Genomic DNA, 25,781 nt, shown 5'->3' on the forward strand with positions numbered 1-25,781 from the left:
TGTATTGCATAGACTTTTAGCCTTGAAAGAATGTGTGCTTCGAGGGTTCGCTCGGAACGTATTCTATCGGCCCGACGACGACGGCGGCTTCGGGCAACGGCGCGCCAGGTGACGGGATCTTTTGAAAGAAGACCACCTCGTTCTCTTTGACAGCTTTCGCTGCGAGTGCGGCCACACGCGAGGCGAGCTCGCCGTGATACGTCGCCCACGAGACGATTTCTCCGGAGGCCTGCGCGCAATCGCGCACGGCTTCCTCCGCGCGCCTACACGCTGCGATGACTTCGCCGCACTCGTCCGCAGCGCGCCGCGCCTCGGCGTGCGCGAGAAATGCCTCCGCTTCGTGCGTCTTCCAAGCTACCAGCACGCCGGCCGTCAAAAATATGTCCACGCCGTTCCAATCGCATCGACGCGACTGCAACACCGCGTTGGCATCGCGGTACAACTCGCTCGCGCCGCGATGCAGCCGCGCGCGCAAATTCGCCGCGCTTCCGCGTTCGAGCGCTCGCCGACACGCCGCGCCCTGCGCGTCACCGAGCGAAATCAACGTCATCACCTCCGCCATCGACGCCGTGAGTTCATTCGCCACGCATTCACCATCCAACGACGCCTTCAGCGGCGGCAAAACCGTCTCCTGCAAGTGCTTGAACATCCCCGCCGCGACTCTCGCGTTCTTCGAGCAGCTCGCCGCGCCCGCGTCGCCCAATCCTCCCTCCGCCATCCGCGCCGCCGTCTCTCGCGCGCAAAGTCTTCTGTGACACGACGCGAGTCCAAACAGCGCGAACGCGCGCTCGCCGGCCAATCCCGGCGCCGGATACGACCTCGCCTCGCGTCCGCTCTCGAGCGTCGACGCCCATCGCGCCGTCGGCCCCTCCCCGCGGTCCAGCGCCTCCAGCGCGCCCTCCGCCTCCGTGATCACGTCCACGTATCGCTCGTACTTGCGCCTTCCGACGTCCGCGTCCGCGTGCGCCGCCGCGTGCGCGCACGACGCGCGCGCGGCGTTCAACGCGCGAAGTCGTTGGAACGCGAGCGAATCCGCGGCGCCGTCGGCGACGAACTCGATCGCCTCGGGCGTCAGCGCGCGCGCGTAGTCGATCGGCAGGAACATCTCGCGCGTCGTCGCGCGCGCGCGCGAGGGCCCGACGCGCCGTCGCGGCGCGCGGCGCGAGATGGCGTCGGACGGCGCGCGCGATGCATCGAACTTTCGCCGCACCGCGACGCGCGCGCGGCGCGCGACGCGCGCGCGCGATGACGCGCGAATCACCCGCGACGGCGTCGACGTCCGCGCGCGCGTTTCTGCGCGGCGGCGCGTTCGAGCGCGCGGTGGCGACGCGTTCTTGGCCGTTTTTGGGCCTCTTCGCCGCGCGCGACGACGACGACGCGCGCGACGACGACGACGCGCGCGGCGAGGACGACGCGCGCGACGACGACGACGTCGCGAAAGTCGAGACCGTCGCGCGCGCGTCGCTCGATGGGCGCGTCGCGTACGATAAAGCGGCGTTGCTGCGACTTCGGGACGCGGCGGCGTCGAGCGGGACGCCGCCGGGCGCGACGGAGGAAGACATGCGGGCGTACCCTTGGCGCGCGCGCGTGGATGTGGGTCAAGGCGCGAGCGAGGTCGAGAATGACGCGGAGGAAGACGCGGTGACGGCGGCGGCGACGGCGAGGGTGGTGATGGAGACGGAGGCGGTCGCGCGCGCGCGGTCGGCGTGGCGCGAGCGGGAGACGTTCGAGGCGGACGCGGAACAGGCGGCGGTGGCGTTGAGGCGGGTGTTGGCGCGCGAATCGGAAGGTGACGGTGATGCGGTGAGCGAGGGTTATCGGGTGACGTTTCGCGACGGCGCCGTGCGGGCGTTCGTGCGAAAGCTGACGCGCGAACGGTTCGGCGATTTGTCGGCGGCGGATTTGGATCTTCGCGAGACGTCGCGAGAAGGAGAGACAGCGGTTTTGTACGGCACGCGAAGGCTCGCGGAAGACGGCGCGTACGAAGTGAGCGTGGCGTTCGTACATCCGTGGGATGGTGAACTCGAGCACGTGGTTTCGTGGCTCTCAAAACCGGCGGACGATTCGGAAACCGTCGTCTCGCCCGTGGGTTGGCTTCGCGCGAACGCCAGTCTCGGCGCCAGTTTACCCCCGAACGCGAAACGTGCGTACGACGACATCGCCACTGGTCGTGGCGATGCGCATGTGAACGTCTCAGCCGCGCGATTGTTTGTCGCGCTCGACGTCTCGACGAGCGCGTGCGGCCCTTTGGTGATGGAGTGTTACGATTTAGAATCGCGCGCGGGCGTAGAGTACTTCCTCGGGGGTGCCGACGCGGCGGAGCACGACGAGGATTATTAGCGAGATAGCTCGATAGGCTTTTGCAACGTGAATGACAACGATTATTATATGCGTGCGCAGTACGGAGACGAACATCGTTGTCTAGTCGTCGATACCACACTTCAAGTTGGCTGGGAGCGACTCGTCGATTTTCTTTGGGTACGCCAAATTCAAGTTGCTCATGATTTCTACGAACTCCTCTTTGGTCTTCTTCAACCCTAATCGCGGGTTGAGCTCTTTTTCCTCACCGATCGTACTCACCATACGCCCCTTGTAGTCGTGCGCTGGATACACGAGCGTCTCGTCGGGGAGTTCGAAGAGTTGAGTGCGCACCGAGTCGTATAGTTTTTCGCTCGAACCACCTTGGAAATCGGTTCGACCGCATCCACGAATGAGTAACGCGTCGCCCGTGAAGACCATATTATCGCACACGTAGCTCACGCATCCGTCGGTGTGCCCCGGAGTCGCGCGGACTTCCAAGTTGATGACGTTGGAATCGGCGCCGAAAGAAATCACGTCGCCGTGCTTGATGTGCACGTCTGCGCGCGCGCCTGAAGACTCTGCGATGACGCTTTGCAGACCGGTGACTTTCGCCTTCAAATCACCGCTGCCCGTGATGTGATCGGCGTGGCAGTGCGTGTTGATGGCGTACTTGAGCTTCAAGCCCAAATCGTTGACAACCGCCAAATCACGGTCCACCATCTCCTTCAACGGATCGATTAACACCGCCTCCTTGCTCACCGGGTCCCCCAATAAGTACGTGTACGTCGAGCTCCCGCTTGTGTCGAACAACTGTCGGAAAATCAACCCTGCATCCGGGCGCAACCCCTCGCGCACGAAATCCGCCAACGGCGGCTTGGAGAAAAACTTCAAGTCCATCGCTCTCGCGCGTTGCAACGCCCCCGCCTGCGGCCATCGCTGCTCGCGAGCCTTGAACAGTATATACGCCATACTCGCTCGCGTTGCCGTCGAGCACTGCACCATCGTCGGTCGCGGTAACGCCTCCATGGCGTCCGCCAGCTTCTTCGCCAAGCCTCGCGTGAGCGTCGCGCCCTCCACGACGAATTGTTTAAACCCATCGCCGAGCGCTTTCTTCGCCGCCGCCGGAAACGCGGCGTCGCTCTCGGCGTTCATGTATATCCACGACTTGAACTCACCCTCGCTCAGCGCTCGATCGACGTCCGCGGCGGAGAGATCGCCGACGAGCGTGATTCGTTCGCTCGAGAATTCTCGCGCGTGCGGTAAGTCGAGCGGCATCGTCCGCGTGAGACGACGCAGAAGCGCGAACGGGGGCCGGGAGACTCGAAACGAGACACCGCGAGGGTTCGTCGAGGGGCTGGATGCGAGTCGTGAGCACAGGGACGCCGTGACGCGCATGGGTGTGCCTGTGGCGCGCGATGGCGCGTCCGGGCGGCACCGCAGTCGGCACCGAGATGTGGAATCGACGCCGAGGGCGAGTTCGCGAGCGCGAGAGCGCGGCACGCGATCGACGGCGCGCGAAAACCAAACGACACGAGAGGAAGGGTAAAACGCGATGGAACGAGAACGAGAACGAGCGAACGCGAGAGCGGTCGACGCGACGGCGCGCGCGCCGAGGCGCGGAAACGACTACGTGTTCGACGGTCGGCCACCACAAAACTAAACTTAACCGCGCCTACACCGCGCGCATCAACAGATAAATCCTATCATCGATCTCAATCTCCTGCAAATTCTTCGGATCGGCCTTCAAGTTCATCAATAATCCACCGAAGGAGATGTACGCGCTCGCGCGAGTCAATCCTCCCGCGTTTTCGTCGACCTTTTTGTAACACTTCCCGTACATCACGTACTCGTACCCATCCGCCAGCGACGGCTTCCCGCTCTGATCGAACGCGTCGTCTTCCGGAGTTCCATCCAGCGACAGCGTCGGCGCGAGCGCCAGGGAGAATCTCTGTCCGACCGTCAACGGGTACACGTCGACGTTGACGTCGATCGTGAGCTCTGCGTCGAATTCGCTTCGGCACTTGTACCTCGACACGCGATCGAATTTCTTTCCATCCGGATCGCGATCGATGACTTCAAACATATCCTCGTACTTCGTCGCCCCCCCCGCGGTGGCTTTCTGCGCCGTCGCCGCCGCGGCGGCGGATTTCTTTTTACTTCCCGCCATGCGCGTCGTTGATTCTCGTGCCGCGTTCCGCGCGACGCCGGCGTTCGCGCCTCGACGATCGCGCGCTTCGAGCGCGACGACGCGACGCGGCCGCCTTCGCGCGACGCTCGACGTTCGCGCGGGCGGTCGCGCGCGAGAGTGCGGTCGCGGTCGCGGCGCGGAATCTCGCAGGGTTACGGCGACGCCCACCCGCGCAAACAGTGCGACACCGACGACGCCGACCGCGCGCCCGTTTTTCGCGCGTTTTTCGTCGCGAAAAACCGGCACCGACGCGCGGTCGCGTCACACCGCGACGCGCGACGCGAACGCACCATGAGCGAAGACACCGAAACCTTCGCCTTCCAGGCCGAGATCAACCAGCTGTTGTCGTTGATCATCAACGTGCGTCTCGACGCCGACCGCGACCGCGCGCGCGCCGCGAACGATCGCGGCGTCGCGACGCGCATCGCGATGGCGCGTCGCGGGACGACGGCGCGTCGAACGCATCGACGCGCTCGCGACGCGAGCGAACGACTGACGAGGAAATCGTGGATTCGAAACGATCGCAGACGTTTTATTCCAACAAGGAAATCTTCTTGCGCGAGCTCATCAGGTGCGAGGCGCGAACGGCGACGCGATTCGCGCGCGATGGCGATCGACGCATCGCGATGCGATGGCGGCGGTTGACTTTACGCGATGACGATGCGCGCGGGCGGGCGCGGGGGGGACGGACGCGAGCGCGCGATGCGTGAGAATTCGTTTCGACGGGCGCGCGCGCGGGCGAGGACGCGCGCGCGAGGGATGGGGTAGAAAACGCGCGATCGTGATTCGGGCGTGCGTTTTCGAGTCATCTTCCAGAAGGGTGAAGAAGGCGCGACGGCGAGGACGAGCGGCGGCGCGCGCGAGCGAGACGCTTGGACGAACGGTGTGACTGACGACGAACGGTGTGTACGCGCGAATAATAGTAACTCTTCCGATGCGCTCGATAAGATTCGATTCGAGGGCTTGACGGATAAGTCCAAGCTCGAGTCCCAACCCGAGCTGTTCATTCACGTCGTGCCGGACAAGACGAATAACACGCTGACCATCATCGATAGCGGCGTGGGGATGACCAAGGCGGATCTCGTGAACAATCTCGGTACGATCGCGCGTTCTGGTACGAAAGCGTTCATGGAAGCGCTCACCGCGGGGGCGGATATCTCGATGATTGGCCAGTTCGGCGTCGGTTTCTACTCGTCGTACTTGGTCGCCGAAAAGGTCGTCGTGTACACCAAGCACAACGACGACGAGGGCTACCGATGGGAATCTCAAGCCGGTGGTTCGTTCACGGTGACCAAGGACGCGTCCGCGAACGAACTCGGTCGTGGTACGAAGATGGTGCTTCACTTGAAGGATGATCAGCTCGAGTACCTCGAGGAGCGCCGCCTGAAGGATTTGGTCAAGAAGCACTCTGAATTCATCTCGTACCCGATTTCGCTTTGGACCGAGAAGACGACCGAGAAGGAAGTCTCCGACGACGAAGCCGAGGAGGCTGGCGAGGAAGAAGAGGGCAAGATCACCGAAATCAAGGACGAGGGTGACGAGGTCAAGGAGAAGAAGACGAAGACGATCAAGGAAGTTTCTCACGAGTGGGCCATCATGAACAAGCAAAAGCCGATTTGGATGCGCGTGCCGGAAGAAATCACCAAGGATGAGTATGCTGCGTTCTACAAGTCGCTCACCAACGATTGGGAAGAGCAACTTGCGGTGAAGCACTTCGCCGTCGAAGGTCAATTGGAGTTCAAGTCGGTGCTCTTCGTCCCGAAGCGCGCGCCGTTTGATATGTTCGACGGCAAGAAGAAGTCGAACAACATCAAGTTGTACGTCCGTCGCGTTTTCATCATGGACAACTGCGAGGACATCATTCCGGAATACTTGGGCTTCGTTAAGGGCATCGTCGACTCCGAAGATTTGCCGCTCAACATTTCTCGCGAAATGCTCCAGCAAAACAAGATTCTCAAGGTTATCAAGAAGAACATCGTCAAGAAGTGCCTCGAGATGTTCAATGAAATCGCCGAGAACAAGGATGACTACACCAAGTTCTACGAATCTTTCGGCAAGAACTTGAAGCTCGGTATTCACGAAGATGCGCAAAACCGCAGCAAGATCGCTGAGTTGATCCGATACTCTTCCACCAAGTCTGGCGAAGAGCAAACGTCGCTCAAGGATTACGTCACGCGCATGAAGGAGGGCCAAAAGGACATCTACTACATTACCGGCGAATCCAAGAAGGCGGTCGAGAACTCTCCGTTCATCGAGAAGCTCAAGAAGCGTGGCTACGAAGTTCTCTTCATGACCGATCCGATCGACGAGTATGCGGTGCAACAGCTCAAGGAGTACGACGGCAAGAAGCTCGTCTCCGTCACCAAGGAAGGTCTGGAGCTCGACGAAACCGAGGAAGAGAAGAAGCAAAAGGAGGAAGTCAAGGCGCAATACGAGAACTTGTGCCGATTGATCAAGGACATCTTGGGCGACAAGATCGAGAAGTGCGTCGTCTCCGACCGCGTCGTCGACTCCCCGTGCGTGCTCGTCACCGGCGAATACGGCTGGAGCGCCAACATGGAGCGCATCATGAAGGCGCAAGCGCTTCGCGACAACTCCATGGGTAGCTACATGTCGAGCAAGAAGACGATGGAAATCAATCCGGATAACTCCATCATGAAGGAGTTGCGCAAGCGCGCCGATGCGGACAAGGGTGACAAGACTGTCAAGGATTTGGTCCTCCTCGTATTCGAAACTGCGATGCTCACCTCTGGCTTCTCCTTGGACGAGCCGACGACGTTCGGCGGTCGCATCCACCGCATGATCAAGCTCGGTCTCTCCATCGATGAGGACGACGCCCCGGCGGTTGATGACTTGCCCGCGCTCGAGGAAGAAGTCGACGAAGGTTCCCGCATGGAAGAAGTCGATTAATCGCCGCGCGCAGCAGTTGTGTTGACAAAAACGAGAGCGCCGCGTCGGCGGCGAGGATAATAGAAGAAAATACGCACCCCTCCTTACGAGGCGTCGAGATATACACCATCAACGTGATGTAACGTCAGATTCACGCGCACACGATTCATTCGCTCGACCGCCCTCTCGTCCGCTACGCGCTCGAACCAGCCCGGCCCAACACCGTCGCGACGAGCGCGACGCGCCGCACACGCCGCCTCCGTCGGCATGGCGCCCGATCGCCGACCCCCCGACGGCAAATGGGCGCGCGCGCGCATCACGCGGCCGACGTTCGGCGCCATGGCGTCATCCATAGGCGCTGTGGTCGTCCCCGTCGCGATCGCGATGGCGCTCTGCGTGTGGTTGGTGACGCTGTTGCGCGGTGACGCCACCGAAGACGCGGAGGCGACGAGCGGTGGGGTGATCTCGGCGGTGTACACCGAAAAGGTACGACGATTTAAGACGCGCGCGCGGCGAACGGACGATTGAACGACGCGTGGGATGGGAAAACCTGATGTTGGCGCGCCGCGAGAGGGTGTTGAGACGCGGAAACGCGACCTCATCGACGATGATACTGACGCACGCGATGTGATTTCGCGAGTAAACAGAGCGGTGATAGCGAGTACGTCAAATTTACGGGTAGTGTGGAGAACGCGGCGGTGTTCGTGGGGTTCATTACCGCCATGACGTTTGCCCTTTTTCTGCTCTTCAAGTATCGAATGGGCAAGGTGATTTGGGCGTACATGGGCTTCAGCGGATTGTTGATATTCGGCGTGCTCGGGGGAAATATTCTCATGCGAGTGCTGCAAAAGTTAGATATAGCGATAGATATGGTGACGGTGGGGCTGCTGATGTGGAATTTCTCAATCGGCGGCGTGCTGATGACATTTTTCTGGCACGGACCTCTGGTGGTGAAGCAAGGATATTTAATTTGTGTGTCCACGATCGTGTCGTTTTACTTCACGCAGATTCCCGAGTGGACGACGTGGTCGCTTTTGATCGCGATGGCGCTGTACGATCTGTACGCCGTGCTCACGCCGAACGGGCCGCTCAGGTTGATGGTGGAGTTGGCGCAAGAGCGCGACGAAGACATTCCCGCGCTCGTGTACGAATCAAGGGGCGGAAGTTTCGGCGACGCGCGCGCTCGCGCGCGGCAAAATTCTGGTGTATCGGGCGAGGCAGTCGGGGCCGATGGGTCGCCGTACGATCCGTCGTTGGAAGCCGACGACGAAGACGGTGAGTTCGGACTTCCCGATTCCATCAAACTCGGTCTCGGAGATTTCATCTTCTACAGCGTCCTCGTCGGTCGAGCGGCGATGTGGTCTCCGATCACGTGCGCGTTTTGTTTCATCGCCGTGCTGCTTGGTTTAGTGCTCACGCTCGTCGCCCTCGGCATGTACGGCAAGGCGCTTCCCGCGCTCCCCGTGTCCATCGCCCTGGGCTCGGCGACGTACTTTCTCTCTCGATTTTTCCTCGAGCCCGCGATCGTGCAGTCCTACGCCAGGCACTTCCTGTGCGAATAGCGCGCGACTCGAATATTTCCCGACGACTCGCGTCGTCGTCGCCATCCGTAGAATGTAAACTTAGCCAGCCGCGTATTCCGCGCGTCGCGTCCGCCGCGCCCCGACCGGCCCTGGACGACGCGTCCCCACACCCGCGCGCGCGCCCGGTCGCGCCGATCGCCCCGTCGCGCTCGATTTCGACCGCGATGTCCCTCGTCGTCGCGCGCGCGTCGACGCGCGCGCCGACGCGCGCCGGCGCGTCCGCGCGTCCGTCCCATCCGTCCCGCTCGAGGTTTCCCGCTCGAGGTTTGTCCCCAGTCTGTCGAAGCTCGGCGAGCGGAGACGGCGTCCCCGACCCGATCAGCGCGCGCGAGAAAGCCGACGCCGCGCGCAAAGCCCTGCAGGGCGCGCTCGGGAACAAGCGCGACGTCCTGAGCAAGTTCGACGGCGGAGGAAAGGGCGGCGGGCCGCTGGACTGGTTCTTCGGCGGCGGCGGCGGCGACGACGACGGCGAAAACGCGCAAGCGCGAAAAATCGCCAACTGGGTCTTCCTCGCCTTCGTGGTGCTTTTGTTGTTCAAACCAGTCACCGCGGTGATCGTGAATGCGGTGTATTACGCGTTCGGGTGGCGCACGGGACGAGAGGCGCCGACGGAGGCGGAGCTCGCGGCGATGAACGCGCCCGCGGACGCGAGCGTGATATCAAAGTACGCCGCCGATGACGACGACGACGACGACGACGACGACGACGACGACGCGTAGTTAAATTTGTTTGTTGCTTGTATTAGACGTAACATCGTAGGCGGAGGTATTTCCCGCGGCGTCGTTCCGCGGCTCGTCGACGAAGCCGAGCGCGCCGCGCGCCCCTCCTCACATTCGCGCACGCACCATGGTCAAGCAAATCGCCAGCGCGGAAGAATTCGCCGCCATTAAAGCGGCCGGTAAACCGGTGCGTGCGTCGACGCGCGATCGCGCGCGAATCGACGTCGACCGCGACGCGATCGCACTCGGCACCGTCTCGGAATGCGAACGCGCGATCGACGCGCGCGACGCGACGTTCGTCGAGCGAGGCGCGCGCGCGCGGGTCTGAAACGTGCGCGTCGTCATCGCGCGTCGATGCGCGGCGTCGCGCTCGCGCTCCACGCGTCTGGAACGATGCATTCGAACGCGTCGCGCGGCGGCGATCGATCGATCGCCGCGCGAAAACCGACGCGAGCCGAGCGAAGACTGACGACGTCACGCCGCGAACGCGCGTCGCGCGAAACAGGTCGTCGTTGATTTCACCGCGAGCTGGTGCGGACCGTGCAAGTCCATCGCGCCGTTCTTCGAGGAATTGGCGGCCAAGTACCCAGAAGTTGAATTCGTCAAGATCGACGTCGACGAACTCGAAGACGTCGCGGCCGAGTGCGGAATCTCCGCGATGCCGACGTTCCAAGTGTACTCCAACGGCGTGAAGGTTTCTGAAATGACTGGTGCGGACAAGGACAAGCTGTCCGCGCTCGTCAAGGATGCCAACGAGTTGTAGGTGGATGAAGCGCGCGCTAGACGTACGAAAAGTTCAGGTGTAATCAGAGCGTCACTCGCGAACGTTTCAATTTATTTATCCGCTCGCGCGTTCGGGTTCCTTAATATTTCGCATTAAAATGAATCAAGCATTAACCTAGGCCACGGGACTCCCGCCGTCGTCGTCGTCTCCGGACGGGAGCGAGGCCCCGGGCGGGCCCGTCGGACCGCGCGGCGTGGGGGTCAACAGTTTGGGGTTGTAACCGTCGATGTAAGTTTCGGATTGGCGCAAAAACGCGCCGAACGCCACGGCTTCGAGCACAAGGCGACGCTGCGACGCATATGCGAGCGTGAGCGTCTGTACTTTCTTCTCCGCGACCGCGTCGTTCACCGCATCCATGAGCTCTTCCGGGGTCACCGCGTTCATGCCCACCGCGTCTTGCATCTCGCGTTGCAAATCTTCGATCGAACCGAACAACGCGCCGGTTTGGCGCTCGGCCACTTGTACGCCCTCCATGGAAACGATGCGCGCCGTTTGCGCCAACGTGGACTGATCAAAGTTCTGAATGTATTGCTTCAGAGTGAGTTGACTCCCCGTCCCGCTCGAGGGGGCGCTGTCGCTGAACAAGTCGAAATCCTCGCCGCCAAAGTTTTGCGGCGCCGCGTCAGCCTCGTCGATGGAATCCATCGCGCTGGCGCTGTTGAACAAGCGTTCGAGCGCCATGGCGCTCTCCATCGGGTCCATGGGCAAAGTGCCCACCATGCGATCGAGCTGGAACCGCTTATCCGCGCGCGTGACAAAGTATCCAAACATGATCGACGCCGCGTACACCTGCGCCGCCTGAAGCTTGGACATCCGCACGAGCTGCGACGAGTACGCGTTCTCCCCCGCCCCTCCCAACACGGCCATCAGGTGTTCTCGCACCATGTCCAGCGCCTCCTTGCTGTGCACGCCGTCCGTCAACCGATTCAAATCGATCCCCTTCAGCATCGTCGTCTCGTCCAACGGCGGCAACATATCCACGCCGACGCTCAAAAACTTTTGAATGATCGTCGTGTACATGATATCCTCCAGCCCGTTCCTCCGCTCCAGCGCCCGCACGTCCGCGATTCGTTTAAACAGCACCAACTGCTCCGTCTTCGCCTCCTCGCTCGCGCTCTTCGCCTCGCGTTCGACTTCCTCGCCCAGCCCGTCCAACTGCGAATCCACCGCCGCGTCGAACATCTCCGGCGCCGTTCGCAGTATGTACGCCAGCTGCTGCCCTCGCGGGCTCTCCGGCGTGCTCGGCGCTTTCAGTCCCGCCGCTGGATTCGTCTCCGCGTCCCCGAAGCCGTCGCCGCGTCCCGTCGCGCGCGCGCGTCCCGTCGCCCTCGCCCTCGCCGCGCGTCCCGCGTCCCATCGTCCGCGCGCGCGCGTCGCCGTCGCGCGCGCGCGCGCGCGCGTCGCCTCGAGCGTCGCTCGACCGATCGTCGCCGTCGCCATCGCCGTCGCGCGCGTCGTCGCGCCGCGTCGTCGTCTGTCGACGCGCGGCGAAACAATTTCCAAAACATTCGCGCGTCGCCACCGCGCGACGCGCGACGACGGCGACGCGCGCGCGTCGCGCGAGCATGGCGACGCGCGCGCTTCGCGCGATGGCGACGCGCGCGACGCGCGCGACGGCGACGGCGACGCCGACGCTTCGACAATCGATGACGGCGCTCGTGCGACTCGTGCACCCGGACGTGCTCGCGGCGACGCACCCCGAGCACGCGCGCGCGAACGGCGACGCGCTGGCGCACCTGCAGGGGACGCTGGACGACGCGCGCGGGCGAGGGGCGCTGCCGGGGGCGAGGGTGCGGCGATTGCGATTTTACGTGCGGGACGACGCGCGCGCGGAGGGCGTGCGAGACGTCGGGTTCACGCTGCGCACGACGGGAGGGGACTGTCGAAACGTGATGCGACGGGATTTGGGCGCGCTGTTCGCGCAGGTGGGGATCGAGCGGGAGTTCGAGTGGGGGGAGGGCGATTGGGGCGCGACGCGGACGGAGACGGAGGCGGAGGACGAAGGCGCGCGAGGACGCGGGGAGGGCGAGACGTCGAGGTCGAGCGAGACGCCGGAGGTGGCGCAGGCGTACAGAGAACAGACGACGACGAACGCGGGGGGCGGTGGGACGCGGACGAGGGACGTGCACGAGGCGCTCAAGGCGTTGGATCCCGCGTTCGAGGGCGTCGCCGCCGTCGCGTGGTTGCGCGACGCGAGCGAAAACGCGGACGAGGGCGAACGGAAGCGCATCGTCATGTTTGAGGTGATTCCGCATCTCGTGCGCGAGGGATGGAATCTGAAGGGCGAGACGCTGGAGGCGATTTGGCGCGGCGAACGCGACGAGAAGGTTTTATTGGACGGGTTGGACGGCGGCAGCGCGTTGGCCGTCGTGTCCATTTTAAAGCACACGAAGAATCTCGAGCGCATGTACGGACCAGCGCCGCGGAAGGATTAGGACGTAGAATCGATCGTCCGCTAGGTACGAGTAGGTAGCGCTTGTGTAAATAGTTAGCGAAAGATGTCGAGGTGATGTATCGTTACAAACAAGTGCGTCGTCGTGATAATTCAGAATATTTGCGCGTTTCCTTGGCGAAGATTTTCGTTATCGTCTCGTTCGTAAGCGACCACGTAGCACTCGCGTTCGAATTCTTGAAGCGAGTTGAAAATGAGCTCATCGCGCGCCACGTAGGAAGTCACGCGCTCGTCGTCGTAAGTCTTCCACGCCTTCGATTTGCGCTCGCGGATGTGCGCGACGAAGTGCCCGAGCTCAACCGTGTTCCCGTGGTGCGAGATGACGGCGAGCAAGTCGAACGGTCTCGTAGCCGCCACCGATCGCGTGTTGTGACGCTTCACACCCGGGGTATCGGGCGAACTTTTGGACGCGTTGTTAGCGTGTTCGAGATCCGAATCGTCTCCAGACGATTTGGGGACGACGATTTCGGCGGCGGCGGATCCAGCGTGCATCAGCGACATCTTTGAAGGAAGACGAATCGAAGCCGTGAGCTTTTGCAAACGCAACACACCGCGCGCTATCACCGCATTGAATCGCTTGAGGTGCAAGAGGAGGAATTTCGGCTCTGAGACGATTTGTCGAGTCGAGATTGCGAACAAGCATCCACACGAACACTTGCGTTCGAGCTTTTCTGGAATGAAGTACCGATCGAGCAGCGCGTCGACAGACTCGTTCTCGTCGATGATGAGCTGCAACGTCAGCATGTACATCGATTCGTCCATCACGCTCCTTTCGCCGCAGCTGACGCACGATAGCGCGTGCTCGATGCGCCACGCGAAGTTTTGTCGACTCGGACAGTGCGCCGCGTCGTCACCCATTTCGCGCTCGATCGTGTCCAACATTTGCGTCATGAATTCCATTGCGTCGTGTTGATCGAACTCTCCGTACTCGTCCCGCACGCGACCCATTTCGCGCTTCACGCCCGACGCGCTCAACTCGCTCGCGTCCGATCTGAAAAACTCGCCGAGCGCGGCGAGTAACGGTTTACCGTCCTCGTCTCCAGACACCTCGTGAACCGACTCCACGAATCCACGCATGCTTCGCAACAACTGCAAAGACGCGGCGATGTAGCACGAATTCCCTAAATTTTCAATCCCGCCCGTCTCGCGCGCCGGTCGCCGTCGCTCGCTCCGCGCCGTCTCGCGCTCCCACGCCGACATGTGCTTCCCCTCGCTCGCCACCCCTCGCCACATCTGCGCGTCGAACCCCTCGCATCGAGTCCTTTTCTTTCTCTCGTACGTCACGACGTCGTGATTCACGCGCGCCGCGCCGCGCGTGAACGATCGATCCCGGTCGCCGCCGTATCCGCGCGCTCGCGCCGCCTCGGTCGTCTCGGACCAATCGAGCGCGTTCGCCCGCCCCCACGCCTCCGTCGCGTCGCGCCGCATCGCCTCGTCGCGCCGGTACGCGTCGTCGATCGCGTCGTCCGCGATCGCGTCGTCCGCGAACGCGAACCACGCGCTGAGATCGCGCGCGTCGCTCGGCGACGCGTCGTCGAACAATCGTCGATTGGTGTCCTCGGACGCGACGACGGGCGTCTTCAGCGGCAACGCGCCGCGGTTCGCGCGCGGTTCGCGCGGCGCGCGCGCGGCGCGCGCGCGTCTCGATTTCGCGCCGCCGTAGCCGCGGCCGCGGCCGCCGCCGCGCGCGCGCGCGTCGTCGTCGTCGTCGGTGACTCGCATCGAGTCGTCGCGAAGTGACTTCAGTCGGCGGCGCGCGGCGCGCGGCATGCCGCGCGACGACGCGCGCGCGAGAGACTATCGCGTGCTCTACGACCGCGACGCGCGCGCGCTGCGCGATAATCACACCGATCCGCGGACGTTTCTCGCGCGCATGCGATTGAACAAAAGCGTCAAGACGCGGTCGTTCGCGACGAGCGCGCGCGCGGCGTGGACGATCTCGCAGCAGTGCGCGGTGGTGGTGATACACAGCGGCGCGCACGGCGCGATCGCGGACGGCGCGGTGCGCGCGCGGACGCTGGTGCGGTGGGAGACGCGGGCGCTGGGCGTCGGGCTGGCGGCGTGGGCGCTGGGCGGCGACGGATCGAGCGCGGAGGGATCGGTGAAGCTCGGGCGCGCGGGAAGGGCGTGGCGGTCGATTCGATTGGGCGCGCTCACGCTCGGGGGGCTCGTGGCGCTGACGCCGCTGTGTCAGACGATGACGGCGGCGGTGAGCGACGATACGGCGGCGACGTGCGCGACGCTCGCGCTCGCGCTCTACGCCATCACGTACGATTACGCGTTCGTGAATCTCGAGACGAAACAGCTCGCGAGTTCGTTTTCGCTCGGAGCGTCCATGTTCGCGTCGTTGCTCATGGCGAGTCGTTTGGACGATCCCGCGAGCGTCTTCGCCGACGTCTTGCTCGCGCTCGAGTGTTACGTGTTATCGCCGTACGTCTGGCGCGCCATTCGCGCCTTCTCCACGACGCTTCATCTCGTCGTGGTGTTCGCACTACACATCATCGCGTTCACCGTCGCGCGGGCGCGCGACGAGACTTTGGCGTGGGCGTACGTCGTCGGCGTCTTTCTTCTCGCCGTCGTCGCGCCGGCGTCGCTCGTTCGGCTCGCCGCGAGCGGTAAGCGTCAAATCGCCGGTCCGTGGGACGAGGCGTTGCCCAAGCTGTATTTATTCAAGGACACCGTGCGCGCGGCCGGGGTGCCGCGGTACCGCCACTGGGCGGCGAACAAGTAGCCTTAGCTCTCTAGCCGACGTCTCTCGCGCTCTCGCGCGCCGCGTCTGTAATTTCTTTCTTCTAAACCCTCAGTGTGGGTCCGGCGCTGAGATCGTCAGAGCGCGACGCCTCGCGCTTTCCAACTCGCGTCTTCGGCGATCGAGCGACGCAACACTTCCTCCCGCCGCGTCTCCGCGCGCGCGCTCGCCCCGAGCGCGCGCACCGCGCGCGGAAAGTGTCGTCTTCTCGAACGATCGCGCCGAAGCACGAAATCTTGCGCGCGCATTTTCTCACGAAATGAGCGTTCACGATCGGTTCCCGCACTCGACCGCGGAGCTGTGCCGCGTAAACGCGGTGCAGTTTGGGGTGTTGTCGCCCGATGAGATCGTACGTGCATCGAACGCGCGCGCGCGCGAAGCGAAGGCGCGAAAGAGCGCCGGCGCGGGAGATCTTCGAGAGGGCGAGGCGGCGAGGGCGAACGCGCGACGCGGGCGACGAAGGCGAGCGAGCGCGCACTGACCGAACGTGAAACTTTCGCGCGATAGCGTAAAATGTCCGTGTGCGCGATCGAGACGAGCGAGACGTACGAGAAGGGTAGACCCAAGCGAGGGGGTTTGTCCGATCCGCGCATGGGGACGATGGATCGCGGCGCGGTGTGCGAGACGGACGGGTGCGACAGCGTGCAGACGCCGGGTTACTTTGGGCATCTTGAGTTGGCGAAACCGGTGTACCATCATGGGTTCATCAACGTCGTGTTGAGAATTCTGAGATGCGTCGGATACTCGTCTTCGCAATTGTTGCTGCACAAGGACGAGGACCCAAAGTTTGCGCAGTTGATGCGAATCAAGAACCCGAAAAACCGATTGAAGAAACTCACCGACGCGTGTAAAACCAAGAGCGTGTGTCCGTACACCGGGACGGCGCAACCGCAGTATCGTTTGGAGGGAATGAAGATCACCGCCGAGTTCAAGCACCGCGACGAGGAGCTGTTGCCGGAAGGTGGCGAACGCAAGGTGATCGTCACCGCGGAGCGCGCGTTACAGATCTTGAAGGCGATTTCTGACGAGGATTGCCGTGCGCTGGGTCTCGACCCCGAGCACGCGCGTCCGGATTGGTTCATCTTGCAAGTGATGCCCGTGCCGCCGCCGCCGGTTCGTCCGTCGGTGTCGTTCGACGCTTCCACGCGCTCGGAGGACGATTTGACGGTCAAGCTCATGGAAATCGTGAGAACGAATAAAAATTTAGAGAGACAAGAACAAAATGGAGCGCCGCAGCACGTCATTTTAGAATTTACAGAGCTGCTTCAGTATCACATCATGACCTTCATGGACAACACGGTGGCTGGCATGCCGCGAGCGCTCACGCGCAGCGGCCGAAGCATTAAATCCATTTCAGAGCGTTTGAAGGGCAAGGCGGGTAGAATTCGAGGCAACTTGATGGGTAAGCGCGTGGATTTCTCTGCGCGTACCGTCATTACGCCCGATCCAAACTTGATGCTCGACGAGCTCGGAGTTCCGTGGTCCATCGCGTTGAACATGACGTATCCGGAAACCGTGACGCCGTACAACATCGATCGCCTTCAACGATTGGTCGAGAACGGCCCGCATCCACCTCCTGGTGAGACCGGTGCGCGTTACATCATTCGTGAGGATGGTCAGCGACTCGATCTTCGCTTCTTGAAGAAGTCGAGCGAGAAGCGTCTCGAGTACGGTTACAAAGTTGAACGTCACATGGTGAACGGAGACGTCGTCCTGTTCAATCGTCAACCTTCTTTGCACAAGATGTCCATCATGGGTCATCGCGTCCGAATCATGCCTTACTCGACGTTCAGATTGAACTTGTCTGTCACGCCGCCATACAACGCTGATTTTGATGGGGATGAAATGAACATGCACCTTCCGCAGTCTTACGAGACACGCGCGGAGGTGAAGGAGTTGATGATGGTACCGAAAATGATCGTATCGCCCCAGGCCAACAAGCCCGTGATGGCTATCGTGCAAGACACCTTGTTGGGTTGCCGCTTGATCACGAAGCGCGACACCTTCATCACAAAGGACGTCTTCATGAACATCATCATGTGGTTGGAGGATTGGGACGGGAAGGTGCCGAAGCCGGCTATCCTCAAACCCCAACCTTTGTGGACTGGTAAACAAGTGTTTTCGATGATGTTACCGAAGGTGAACTTGCTTCGCACGAGTGCGTGGGCCAAGGACTCCGACGACATGGCTTTCAGCGTGGACGACACCGGTGTCCGAATTGAACAAGGCGAATTGCTCACCGGGACGCTGTGCAAGAAGACTATGGGTAGCGGCGGTGGCGGTTTGATCCACGTGACCTGGGAAGAGTGGGGTCCCATCGCCGCACGCGGGCTCATCTCTCAGACGCAGACGCTCGTCAACTACTGGGTGCTCCACCACGGTTTCACCGTCGGCATTGCGGATACCATTGCGGACGACGAGACAATGTTCTCCATTAACAACACCATCACCAAGGCTAAAGCTGACGTGAAGGAAGTCATCAAACTCGCACAAAACAATGAACTCGAGTTGCAACCGGGTATGACGATGCAACAATCGTTCGAACAGAAGGTGAACCAAATCTTGAACAAGGCGCGTGATAACGCTGGTAACTCGGCGCAAAACTCGCTTATGGATACCAACAATGTCAAGATGATGGTGACGGCCGGTTCGAAGGGTTCGTTCTTGAACATTTCGCAGATGATTGCGTGTGTAGGACAACAAAACGTAGAAGGAAAACGTATTCCGTACGGTTTCAAAGGCAGAACATTGCCGCACTTTAGCAAGGATGATTTCGGTCCCGAGTCGCGTGGTTTCGTCGAGAACTCGTATTTGCGTGGTTTGACTCCTCAGGAGTTCTTTTTCCACGCCATGGGTGGCCGAGAAGGTTTGATCGATACTGCAGTTAAGACGTCTGAAACTGGTTACATCCAACGTCGTCTTGTCAAGGCTATGGAGGACGTGGTTGTCAAGTACGACGGCACTGTGCGTAACAGCGTCGGCGACGTCATCCAGTTCTTGTACGGCGAGGACGGCATGGACGCGACCATGATTGAAAGCCAATCCATCGATACGTTGCGTTTCAGCGTGAAGGAGTTCGCGGCGAAGTTCCACATCGATCCAGATGTCCCGGGCTTTAACAATGGCTGGTTGAGCGAGGAGCAAGCGAGCGAACTCGCGCACACTGCAAAGGTGCGCGAGATTCTTGACGCAGAATGGGATCGACTTCAGCGCGACCGAGTCGAACTGCGAACGATTTGTCCCACAGGGGATCCTCACGTGCACTTACCAGTGAACATGAAGCGTATCTTGTGGAATGCACAAAAGCAGTACGGCCTGTACCGACCGGATTCTGGCGAAGAAGAGGTCAAGGTGACGCACATCATCGAGAGCGTCGCTGAACTTTTGCCGAAGCTCATCGTGGTGCCTGGTACAGATCCGTTATCCGTCGAAGCGCAAAGAAACGGTACGATGCTATTTTTCGCGCACGTGCGCGCCAATTTGGCAGCCAAGCGCGTGCTGAAAGAACACAAGCTCACGCGCGCCGGCTTCGACTGGGTCATCGGCGAAATCGAATCACGCTTCAAGATGGCACTTGCGCCGCCCGGTGATGGTATTGGCACGGTTGCCGCGCAATCAATCGGTGAGCCGGCGACGCAGATGACGTTGAATACGTTCCACTTCGCCGGTGTGTCCGCCAAGAACGTGACCCTTGGTGTGCCGCGCTTGAAAGAAATCATCAACATCGCGAAGAGCATCAAGACGCCAAGCTTGACGATCGCACTCAAGCCAGAGTTAGCTGGTGACAGAACGAGAGCGAAGGACTGTCAAGCGAGCCTAGAGTACACCACGCTCCACAGCGTTGCCGCAGTCACCGAGGTTCACTACGATCCAGATCCCACGGACACTGTCATCGAGGAAGACCGCGAATTCGTTCGCGCGTACTACGAAATGCCAGACGAAGACGTTGACCCGTCGCGCATGTCCCCATGGTTGTTGCGTATCGAGCTTAACCGTGAGATGATGGTAGACAAGAAGCTCCTCATGGCGGATGTTGCGGAGAGAATCAACGAAGATTTCGCCGGCGACTTGAGCTGCATCTTCAACGACGACAACTCTGAAAAGTTGGTGTTGAGAATTAGAATCATGAACCCCGAAGGCGTGAAATACGAGGACGCCTCGACCGAGGACGAAGTATTCTTGAAGCGTCTCGAGACGCAGATGTTGAGCAACCTTGCATTGCGCGGTATTCCAGACATTAAGAAGGTTTTCATCCGCGAAGCCAAACAAAACGCCATCAACAGCAAGACGGAGCTCTTCGAGAAAACCACCGAGTGGATGTTGGACACCGAAGGCGTCAACTTGCTCGAAGTCATGGCACATCCGGACGTCGACTTCACGAGAACTACATCTAACCACTTGATTGAAGTGATTCAAGTTCTTGGCATCGAAGCGGTGCGCAATACGCTCTTGCGTGAGTTGCGTGGTGTGATTGAGTTCGACGGTTCGTACGTGAACTACAGACATCTCGCGATTCTCGTCGAAGTGATGACATACCGTGGTCACTTGATGTCGATTACGCGACACGGCATCAACCGCGTGGAGACCGGTCCGCTCATGCGCTGCAGCTTCGAAGAAACTGTCGACATTCTCATGGAGGCGTCGGCGTTCTCTGAGCGAGACAATATGACTGGGCCGAGCGAGAATATCATGCTCGGGCAGTTCTGTCCGATCGGTACCGGGGAGTTCAAGCTGCACTTGAACGACGAGTTGTTACAAGATGCAGTTGAGTTAGAACTGTTCGGGGATGGATCTAGGACCCCTGGACACGGCGGAATGATGACGCCGGGGCGCGATGGAACGCCCGGTTGGGGATCAAAGTCGCCGAGTTTCTTGTTGAGTCCAGGTGGACATCAAAGTCCGTTCGATACAAGCATGGCATTCTCGCCGTACTCCGATGGCATGGCGTTCTCACCGGGAATGTCCCCTGGTGGTTTTGGAGGTTACTCCCCCACGAGTCCAGCGTATTCTCCGACGAGCCCAGCATACTCCCCCACGAGTCCGGCGTACTCGCCCACGAGCCCAGCGTACTCGCCCACGAGTCCAGCGTACTCGCCCACGAGCCCGGCTTACTCGCCCACGAGTCCAGCGTACTCCCCCACGAGTCCAGCGTACTCCCCCACGAGTCCGGCGTACTCGCCCACGAGCCCAGCGTACTCGCCCACGAGTCCAGCGTACTCGCCCACGAGCCCGGCTTACTCGCCCACGAGTCCAGCGTACTCCCCCACGAGTCCAGCGTACTCCCCCACGAGTCCGGCGTACTCGCCCACGAGCCCAGCGTACTCCCCGAAAGAGGAAGAAGAAAACGAAGAAGAATAGAGGAAAGGAGACAACTGTTTGTTTTAATGCATCACTGCACAGTTACGTTGCACAAGATTTTGTTTACAACAACTTTCGGCGCCGCGCTCGATTATAATAAACTGTTCACAGTTTTGACTGTGGGCGCGTCATTTCTTCAGGCTTTATCCATTCATCGAACTGTTCGTTCGTCAGTAAACCGAGCGCGATGCCAGCTTCGCGTAAAGTTAAACCTTCGGCGTGTGCTTTTTTCGAAATTTTTGCGGCGTTGTCGTACCCGATCTTCGGCAGCAAGCTGGTGACGAGCATTAAGCTGCTTCGCATGAGCGCGTCGATGCGCTCGATGTTTGGTTCGATACCAACGACGCAGTTTTGCGTGAAGCTGATGACCGAATCAGAAAGGAGCGCGATGGAGTTCAGGTTGTTGTGAGCGATCAGAGGCTTAGCTACGTTGAGCTCAAAGTGGGAGCTCGCGGAACCGCCGATGGTGACCGCGAGATCGTTACCGATGACTTGCGCGCACACCTGCATCAGACTTTCGCACTGCGTCGGGTTCACCTTACCAGGCATGATACTGCTTCCGGGCTCGTTTTCAGGCAGCTGAAGTTCGCCGAGTCCGGCGCGAGGTCCAGAGCCGAGAAGACGAATATCGTTGGCAATTTTCAACAACGAAATCGCGATAGTCTTCAACAGACCGGACAGCGCGGACTGCGCGTCGTGTGCGGCGAGCGCCTCAAACTTATTTGGCGCGCTCACGAACGGCAAACCGGTTAATAGGGAGATTTCCGCCGCCATCGCCTCGCCGAAACCTGGTGGCGAGTTTAGCCCCGTGCCGACGGCGGTGCCGCCGATGGCGAGCTCGAGCAAGTGAATGAGCGCACCTTTGGCGCGCACGAGAGAATTCTTGCACTGTTGCTCGTACCCACTGAATTCTTGCGCGAGCGTGATCGGGACGGCGTCTTGAAGATGCGTTCTGCCGATTTTCACTATGCCTCCCCACGCGAGCACTTTCTGGTGCAACGCCTCCTGCAGCATTTTCAACGCCGGAATCAGCCGCTCTTGCACTTCGTGCGCGGTGGCGATGGACATAGCGGTCGGAAACGTATCGTTACTCGACTGCGATTTGTTGACGTGATCGTTCGGGTGAATCGGAGACTTGGTCCCGACGGCGCCGCCGAGCACGCGCGAATTCGCGTAATTCGAGATGACCTCGTTCAGATTCATGTTCGTCTGCGTCCCACTTCCCGTTTGCCACACGGCGAGCGGAAAATGATCATCCAACCGTCCCTCCACCACCTCCCGCGCCGCCTTTCGAATCGCATCCGCCAATCTCGGCTCCAGTCCCCCCGCCCGTTCGTTCACCGTCGCCGCCGCGTACTTGACGATGGCCAAGCTTCGCACGATCGCCACCGGCATCTTCTCCCCCCCGATCCTAAAATTCTGCAGCGACCGCTGCGTCTGCGCCCCCCACAGCTTATCCGCGGGCACGCGCACCTCTCCCATCGTGTCCGTCTCGACGCGCCACCCGCGCTCGCCCTCACCGCTCGCCGTCGTCGTCGGCGCGAGCGACGTCCCGTGCGCGACGATCCGCGTCTCGTCCCGCGCGTTCGACGCCCGCATCAGCTCCACCAACCGCTCCGCGAACGGCATCGCCTCTCGCGCGTCGCGTCGACCCGGTCGCGAGGATTCGATTCAATCCGCGTAACGACCCGCGTCGCGTCGCGCGCGCCGACTCGATCGAATCCTCGCGCGCGCGTCGCGCGTCGCGCGCGTCGCGTCGCTCGCGCGCGAACGGCGCGTCGCGCCCGTTTTTTATTCGCCGTCCGCGGCGTTCGCGCGTCGACGCGTGCCGACGCCGCGTCGCGTCGCGTCGCGCGACGCGTCGACGCGGCCGTTCGCGAATCGCGACGGTCGCGCGCGGCGCGCGAATCGACGTCGCCGCGCCCCGCGCGCGCGCGGCGCGACGCCCGCGACGCGCGCGACGGCGCGCGAAAATTTTTATCGCGCGTTTCGCGTCGACGCGCGCGCGCCGGGCGTCGCGACGGCGATGCGGCGGCGCATCGCGCGCGCATCGCGCGCGCATCGCGCGTCCGCGACGCGCGGCACTGCGCGCCTCGCGACGTCTCGCGCGTCGATCCGACCGACGCGCGCGCGGACGGACGAAGAGCTCGGCGACGCGCGCGGCGCGGACGCACGACGAGCGCGGCGCGCGTCATCGCGCGCGTCGCGCGCGCGCGCGGCGCGAGCGCGAGGGGCGCGCGCGACGGACGGCGACGCGCGGCGACGACGCGCGCGATGACGAACGAGGCGAAGCGGACGAAGGCGCAGACGACGATCGCGACGCACGACGGCGCGTTTCACTGCGACGAGGCGCTCGGGTGTCACCTGCTGCGAAGGACGCGCGCGTTCGCGGGCGCGGCGATCGACCGCTCGCGAGACGGCGAGCGATGGGCCAAGGCGGACGTCGTCATCGACGTCGGCGCGGTGTACGACGCGGAGAAGAGGCTGTACGATCATCATCAGCGGGAGTTCGCGGAGACGTTCGGACGGGGGTTCGGGACGAAGCTGTCGAGCGCGGGGTTGGTGTACAAGCACTACGGGGAGGAAATCGTGCGCGAGGCGTTGACGCGAGCGAAGCGCGGCGAGGCGCCGGATGAGAAGACGGTGGAGAAGATTTACGTGAAGATGTACGAAGAATTCATCGAGGGCGTGGACGCGATCGATAACGGGGTGAACATGTACGATACGGATGCGAAGGCAAAGTACAAGGACAACACCGGGTTGTCGGCGCGCGTCAAGCGATTGAATCCGGCGTGGGACGAGCCCAATTCGCCGGAAAAGCAAATGGAACAGTTCGAAAAGGCGGTGGCGTTGACCGGGGGTGAGTTCGACGACGTGCTCGAGTACTACGCGAGTAAGTGGCTTCCCGCGCGCTCGCACGTGGAGAGCGCGCTCGACAAGGCGAAGAGCGTGCACGAGAGCGGCGAAATTCTTTACCTCGAGACATTTTGTCCGTGGAAAGAGCACCTTTACGAGCTCGAAGCCGAACGTCAGATGACGACGTTGCCGAAGTTTGTGTTGTGGCAAGACCCCAAAGGTTTCCGCGTGAGCACGATCTCCCTCTCGCCCTCGAGTTTTGAGTTTCGCAAAGGCTTGCCTACGGCGTGGCGCGGTCTTCGCGACGATGACTTGAGCAAGGCGTCGGGGATTCCGGGATGCGTGTTCATCCACGCCGCTGGATTCATCGGTGGCAACGCCACCTACGATGGCGCGCTCGCCATGGCCGTAGCGGGCTTACAGATGGATTAGAAGACAGACGATTTTAGAGACGCGCTTGTTGTCGTACGAACCCTCACAACATGCCTCCCAACATCCCGGGCGCGCGCCGCGGCGTGCGTCCGAGCAAAGGTTCGCGCAAAGCGAACGCCCGCGCGCACAAATTCTCCAAGCGCGCGTCCAAGCGCGGTGCGAGCGACGACGGTCGTCCCCGTCCCCGCGGCGGCTTTGGTCTCCTGGCGCTTGTCGGCGCCGGTGTCGCCGCGCTCGTCGGTTTCGTGCTCCATCAAGCCGCGGAGTACGAGCGCGAGAACGAGCGCGTGCGCGCGAGGCTGCGGTCGAAGCCTCGGGTGACGAGCGAGCACGCGGCGTGCCGCATGGAGTGCAGGTTCATCACGGCGGAGGAGGTCGAGCGCACGCTCGTGGACGGGAAAGTGGATGCGAGGCACAGCACGCCCAACGCGCGACCGTGTCCGAAAATAGCTCTAAACATGGGTCGCGTGCGAGCGGTTTGGGCGGATTGCGCGGACAGCACGAGGCTGGTGACGGCGATCGACGCGGAGACGAACCATCCGTGCGGGCCGTGCTGAGACGCGGGACGACGTAGTACATTTCAGAGGAGGATAGCGCGAGAGGAGAGCGATTGTAACATTAAGTAGCGCGAGGTAGAGAGATATCAAATCACTATGCGGCGCGTCGCGTTTTTCCCGCACGAACGGTGGACTTTTTGACATCGCCGTCGCCGCGACTCTTCGTATTCTTCGCGCGCTTCGTCTTGGTCTTCCTCTTCTTCGGACGCTTACGTCCGTTGGCGACCCAACGCCGAAATGCGCGCTGAATCGTGGTCGCCGAACGCACGCGCCGGAACTCTAAGAGACGCGCCTGCGCACGCGCTTCGCGCTTTGCTGCCGCCGCCCTCTCGGCGCGCTCGCGAATCGCTTCGACTTCGCTCGCCAACTGCGCGTTGGCGTTCTGAATCTCGCGCAAGACGTCGCGCGCGCCATCACACTTCACGTCCAATGCCGACATACGCGCGCGCGACGTCGCGCAGTCTCGCTCGGATGCCGCGCCTACTGCGCGCACGGCGGCTCGGTGCCGCTCGAGCGTCGTCGCCGAGCGCGTCTCCAGCGCCTTTAACTCCCGCCTCAAGTCATCAATCTCAGCCTCTCGCGCGCGCTTCGCAAACGCACGCTCGTGCGACAACGACTTTACGCGAACAGATATCTCGATCCTCGCCGTTCGAGCGGCGCGCGCGCGTCTACTCGCCCACATTCGCTCGACCGAAAATAGAAGCCCGGTAAGATTAGAATACCAGGCGTCTCGCGCAGCGGACGCCTCGTCGCGCGCGCGCGCCGTTCAAGGTTAAAATTCGCGAGATCAAAATCGCCACGCGCCGATTCGTCGCGCGGCGTGAGCGCGCGCGACCGCTTGAGGCCCAGCCGCGTCTTGAACTGAGGCTCGTTCGCGCCTGTAGCATACGAAACGCCACTACGACGCGTGACG

The 25,781-nt window shown here is 61.7% G+C and overlaps 15 protein-coding genes across 15 annotated transcripts; 9 read left to right on the plus strand and 6 right to left on the minus strand.

The window, feature by feature from the left end:
* Positions 1–16: 16 nt before the first annotated feature.
* On the minus strand, positions 17–718 carry OSTLU_26090 (predicted protein; the record flags this gene model as incomplete). Its single annotated transcript, XM_001420075.1, has 1 exon — positions 17–718. One exon carries the CDS (start codon positions 716–718, stop codon positions 17–19), a length of 702 nt encoding a protein of 233 aa, XP_001420112.1.
* A 1,703-nt stretch (positions 719–2,421) lies between these two features.
* OSTLU_38033 (predicted protein) lies at positions 2,422–3,198 on the minus strand (the record flags this gene model as incomplete). The annotated part of the gene is made up of 1 exon (XM_001420076.1): positions 2,422–3,198. The coding sequence occupies one exon, from the start codon at positions 3,196–3,198 to the stop codon at positions 2,422–2,424; it is 777 nt and encodes a 258-aa protein (XP_001420113.1).
* Positions 3,199–3,973: 775 nt separating this feature from the next.
* Positions 3,974–4,384, minus strand: OSTLU_12967 (predicted protein; the record flags this gene model as incomplete). Its single annotated transcript, XM_001420077.1, has 1 exon — positions 3,974–4,384. One exon carries the CDS (start codon positions 4,382–4,384, stop codon positions 3,974–3,976), a length of 411 nt encoding a protein of 136 aa, XP_001420114.1.
* Positions 4,385–4,755: 371 nt separating this feature from the next.
* On the plus strand, positions 4,756–7,537 carry HSP90A (Heat Shock Protein 90, cytosolic). Its single transcript, XM_001419901.1, has 3 exons — positions 4,756–4,849; positions 5,017–5,060; positions 5,413–7,537. The coding sequence occupies exons 1-3, from the start codon at positions 4,781–4,783 to the stop codon at positions 7,397–7,399; spliced, it is 2,100 nt and encodes a 699-aa protein (XP_001419938.1). The 5' UTR covers positions 4,756–4,780; the 3' UTR covers positions 7,400–7,537.
* A 162-nt stretch (positions 7,538–7,699) lies between these two features.
* Positions 7,700–8,976, plus strand: OSTLU_46801 (predicted protein). Its single transcript, XM_001419902.1, has 2 exons — positions 7,700–7,864; positions 8,026–8,976. The coding sequence occupies exons 1-2, from the start codon at positions 7,718–7,720 to the stop codon at positions 8,938–8,940; spliced, it is 1,062 nt and encodes a 353-aa protein (XP_001419939.1). The 5' UTR covers positions 7,700–7,717; the 3' UTR covers positions 8,941–8,976.
* Positions 8,977–9,125: 149 nt separating this feature from the next.
* OSTLU_17039 (predicted protein) lies at positions 9,126–9,680 on the plus strand (the record flags this gene model as incomplete). Its single annotated transcript, XM_001419903.1, has 1 exon — positions 9,126–9,680. The coding sequence occupies one exon, from the start codon at positions 9,126–9,128 to the stop codon at positions 9,678–9,680; it is 555 nt and encodes a 184-aa protein (XP_001419940.1).
* A 127-nt stretch (positions 9,681–9,807) lies between these two features.
* On the plus strand, positions 9,808–10,443 carry OSTLU_26095 (predicted protein; the record flags this gene model as incomplete). Its single annotated transcript, XM_001419904.1, has 2 exons — positions 9,808–9,867; positions 10,186–10,443. The coding sequence occupies 2 exons, from the start codon at positions 9,808–9,810 to the stop codon at positions 10,441–10,443; spliced, it is 318 nt and encodes a 105-aa protein (XP_001419941.1).
* Positions 10,444–10,560: 117 nt separating this feature from the next.
* OSTLU_25132 (predicted protein) lies at positions 10,561–11,916 on the minus strand. The gene has a single exon (XM_001420078.1). It carries the CDS (start codon positions 11,902–11,904, stop codon positions 10,579–10,581), a length of 1,326 nt encoding a protein of 441 aa, XP_001420115.1. The 5' UTR covers positions 11,905–11,916; the 3' UTR covers positions 10,561–10,578.
* Positions 11,917–12,053: 137 nt separating this feature from the next.
* On the plus strand, positions 12,054–12,899 carry OSTLU_93331 (predicted protein; the record flags this gene model as incomplete). Its single annotated transcript, XM_001419905.1, has 1 exon — positions 12,054–12,899. The coding sequence occupies one exon, from the start codon at positions 12,054–12,056 to the stop codon at positions 12,897–12,899; it is 846 nt and encodes a 281-aa protein (XP_001419942.1).
* Positions 12,900–13,009: 110 nt separating this feature from the next.
* OSTLU_17041 (predicted protein) lies at positions 13,010–14,149 on the minus strand (the record flags this gene model as incomplete). The annotated part of the gene is made up of 1 exon (XM_001420079.1): positions 13,010–14,149. One exon carries the CDS (start codon positions 14,147–14,149, stop codon positions 13,010–13,012), a length of 1,140 nt encoding a protein of 379 aa, XP_001420116.1.
* Positions 14,150–14,684: 535 nt separating this feature from the next.
* OSTLU_93333 (predicted protein) lies at positions 14,685–15,647 on the plus strand (the record flags this gene model as incomplete). Its single annotated transcript, XM_001419906.1, has 1 exon — positions 14,685–15,647. The coding sequence occupies one exon, from the start codon at positions 14,685–14,687 to the stop codon at positions 15,645–15,647; it is 963 nt and encodes a 320-aa protein (XP_001419943.1).
* A 109-nt stretch (positions 15,648–15,756) lies between these two features.
* Positions 15,757–21,047, plus strand: OSTLU_26100 (predicted protein). Its single transcript, XM_001419907.1, has 2 exons — positions 15,757–16,014; positions 16,173–21,047. Exons 1-2 carry the CDS (start codon positions 15,925–15,927, stop codon positions 21,021–21,023), a joined length of 4,941 nt encoding a protein of 1,646 aa, XP_001419944.1. The 5' UTR covers positions 15,757–15,924; the 3' UTR covers positions 21,024–21,047.
* A 30-nt stretch (positions 21,048–21,077) lies between these two features.
* OSTLU_46735 (predicted protein) lies at positions 21,078–22,571 on the minus strand. Its single transcript, XM_001420080.1, has one exon. The coding sequence runs from the start codon at positions 22,503–22,505 to the stop codon at positions 21,129–21,131; it is 1,377 nt and encodes a 458-aa protein (XP_001420117.1). The 5' UTR covers positions 22,506–22,571; the 3' UTR covers positions 21,078–21,128.
* Positions 22,572–23,110: 539 nt separating this feature from the next.
* Positions 23,111–24,330, plus strand: OSTLU_26102 (predicted protein). The gene has a single exon (XM_001419908.1). It carries the CDS (start codon positions 23,298–23,300, stop codon positions 24,309–24,311), a length of 1,014 nt encoding a protein of 337 aa, XP_001419945.1. The 5' UTR covers positions 23,111–23,297; the 3' UTR covers positions 24,312–24,330.
* A 325-nt stretch (positions 24,331–24,655) lies between these two features.
* Positions 24,656–24,868, plus strand: OSTLU_26103 (predicted protein; the record flags this gene model as incomplete). The annotated part of the gene is made up of 1 exon (XM_001419909.1): positions 24,656–24,868. One exon carries the CDS (start codon positions 24,656–24,658, stop codon positions 24,866–24,868), a length of 213 nt encoding a protein of 70 aa, XP_001419946.1.
* Between the last annotated feature and the right edge of the window lie 913 nt (positions 24,869–25,781).

Source organism: Ostreococcus lucimarinus, chromosome 10 (genome assembly GCF_000092065.1).
Source record: "Ostreococcus lucimarinus CCE9901 chromosome 10, complete sequence".
NCBI lineage: Eukaryota > Viridiplantae > Chlorophyta > Mamiellophyceae > Mamiellales > Bathycoccaceae > Ostreococcus > Ostreococcus sp. 'lucimarinus'.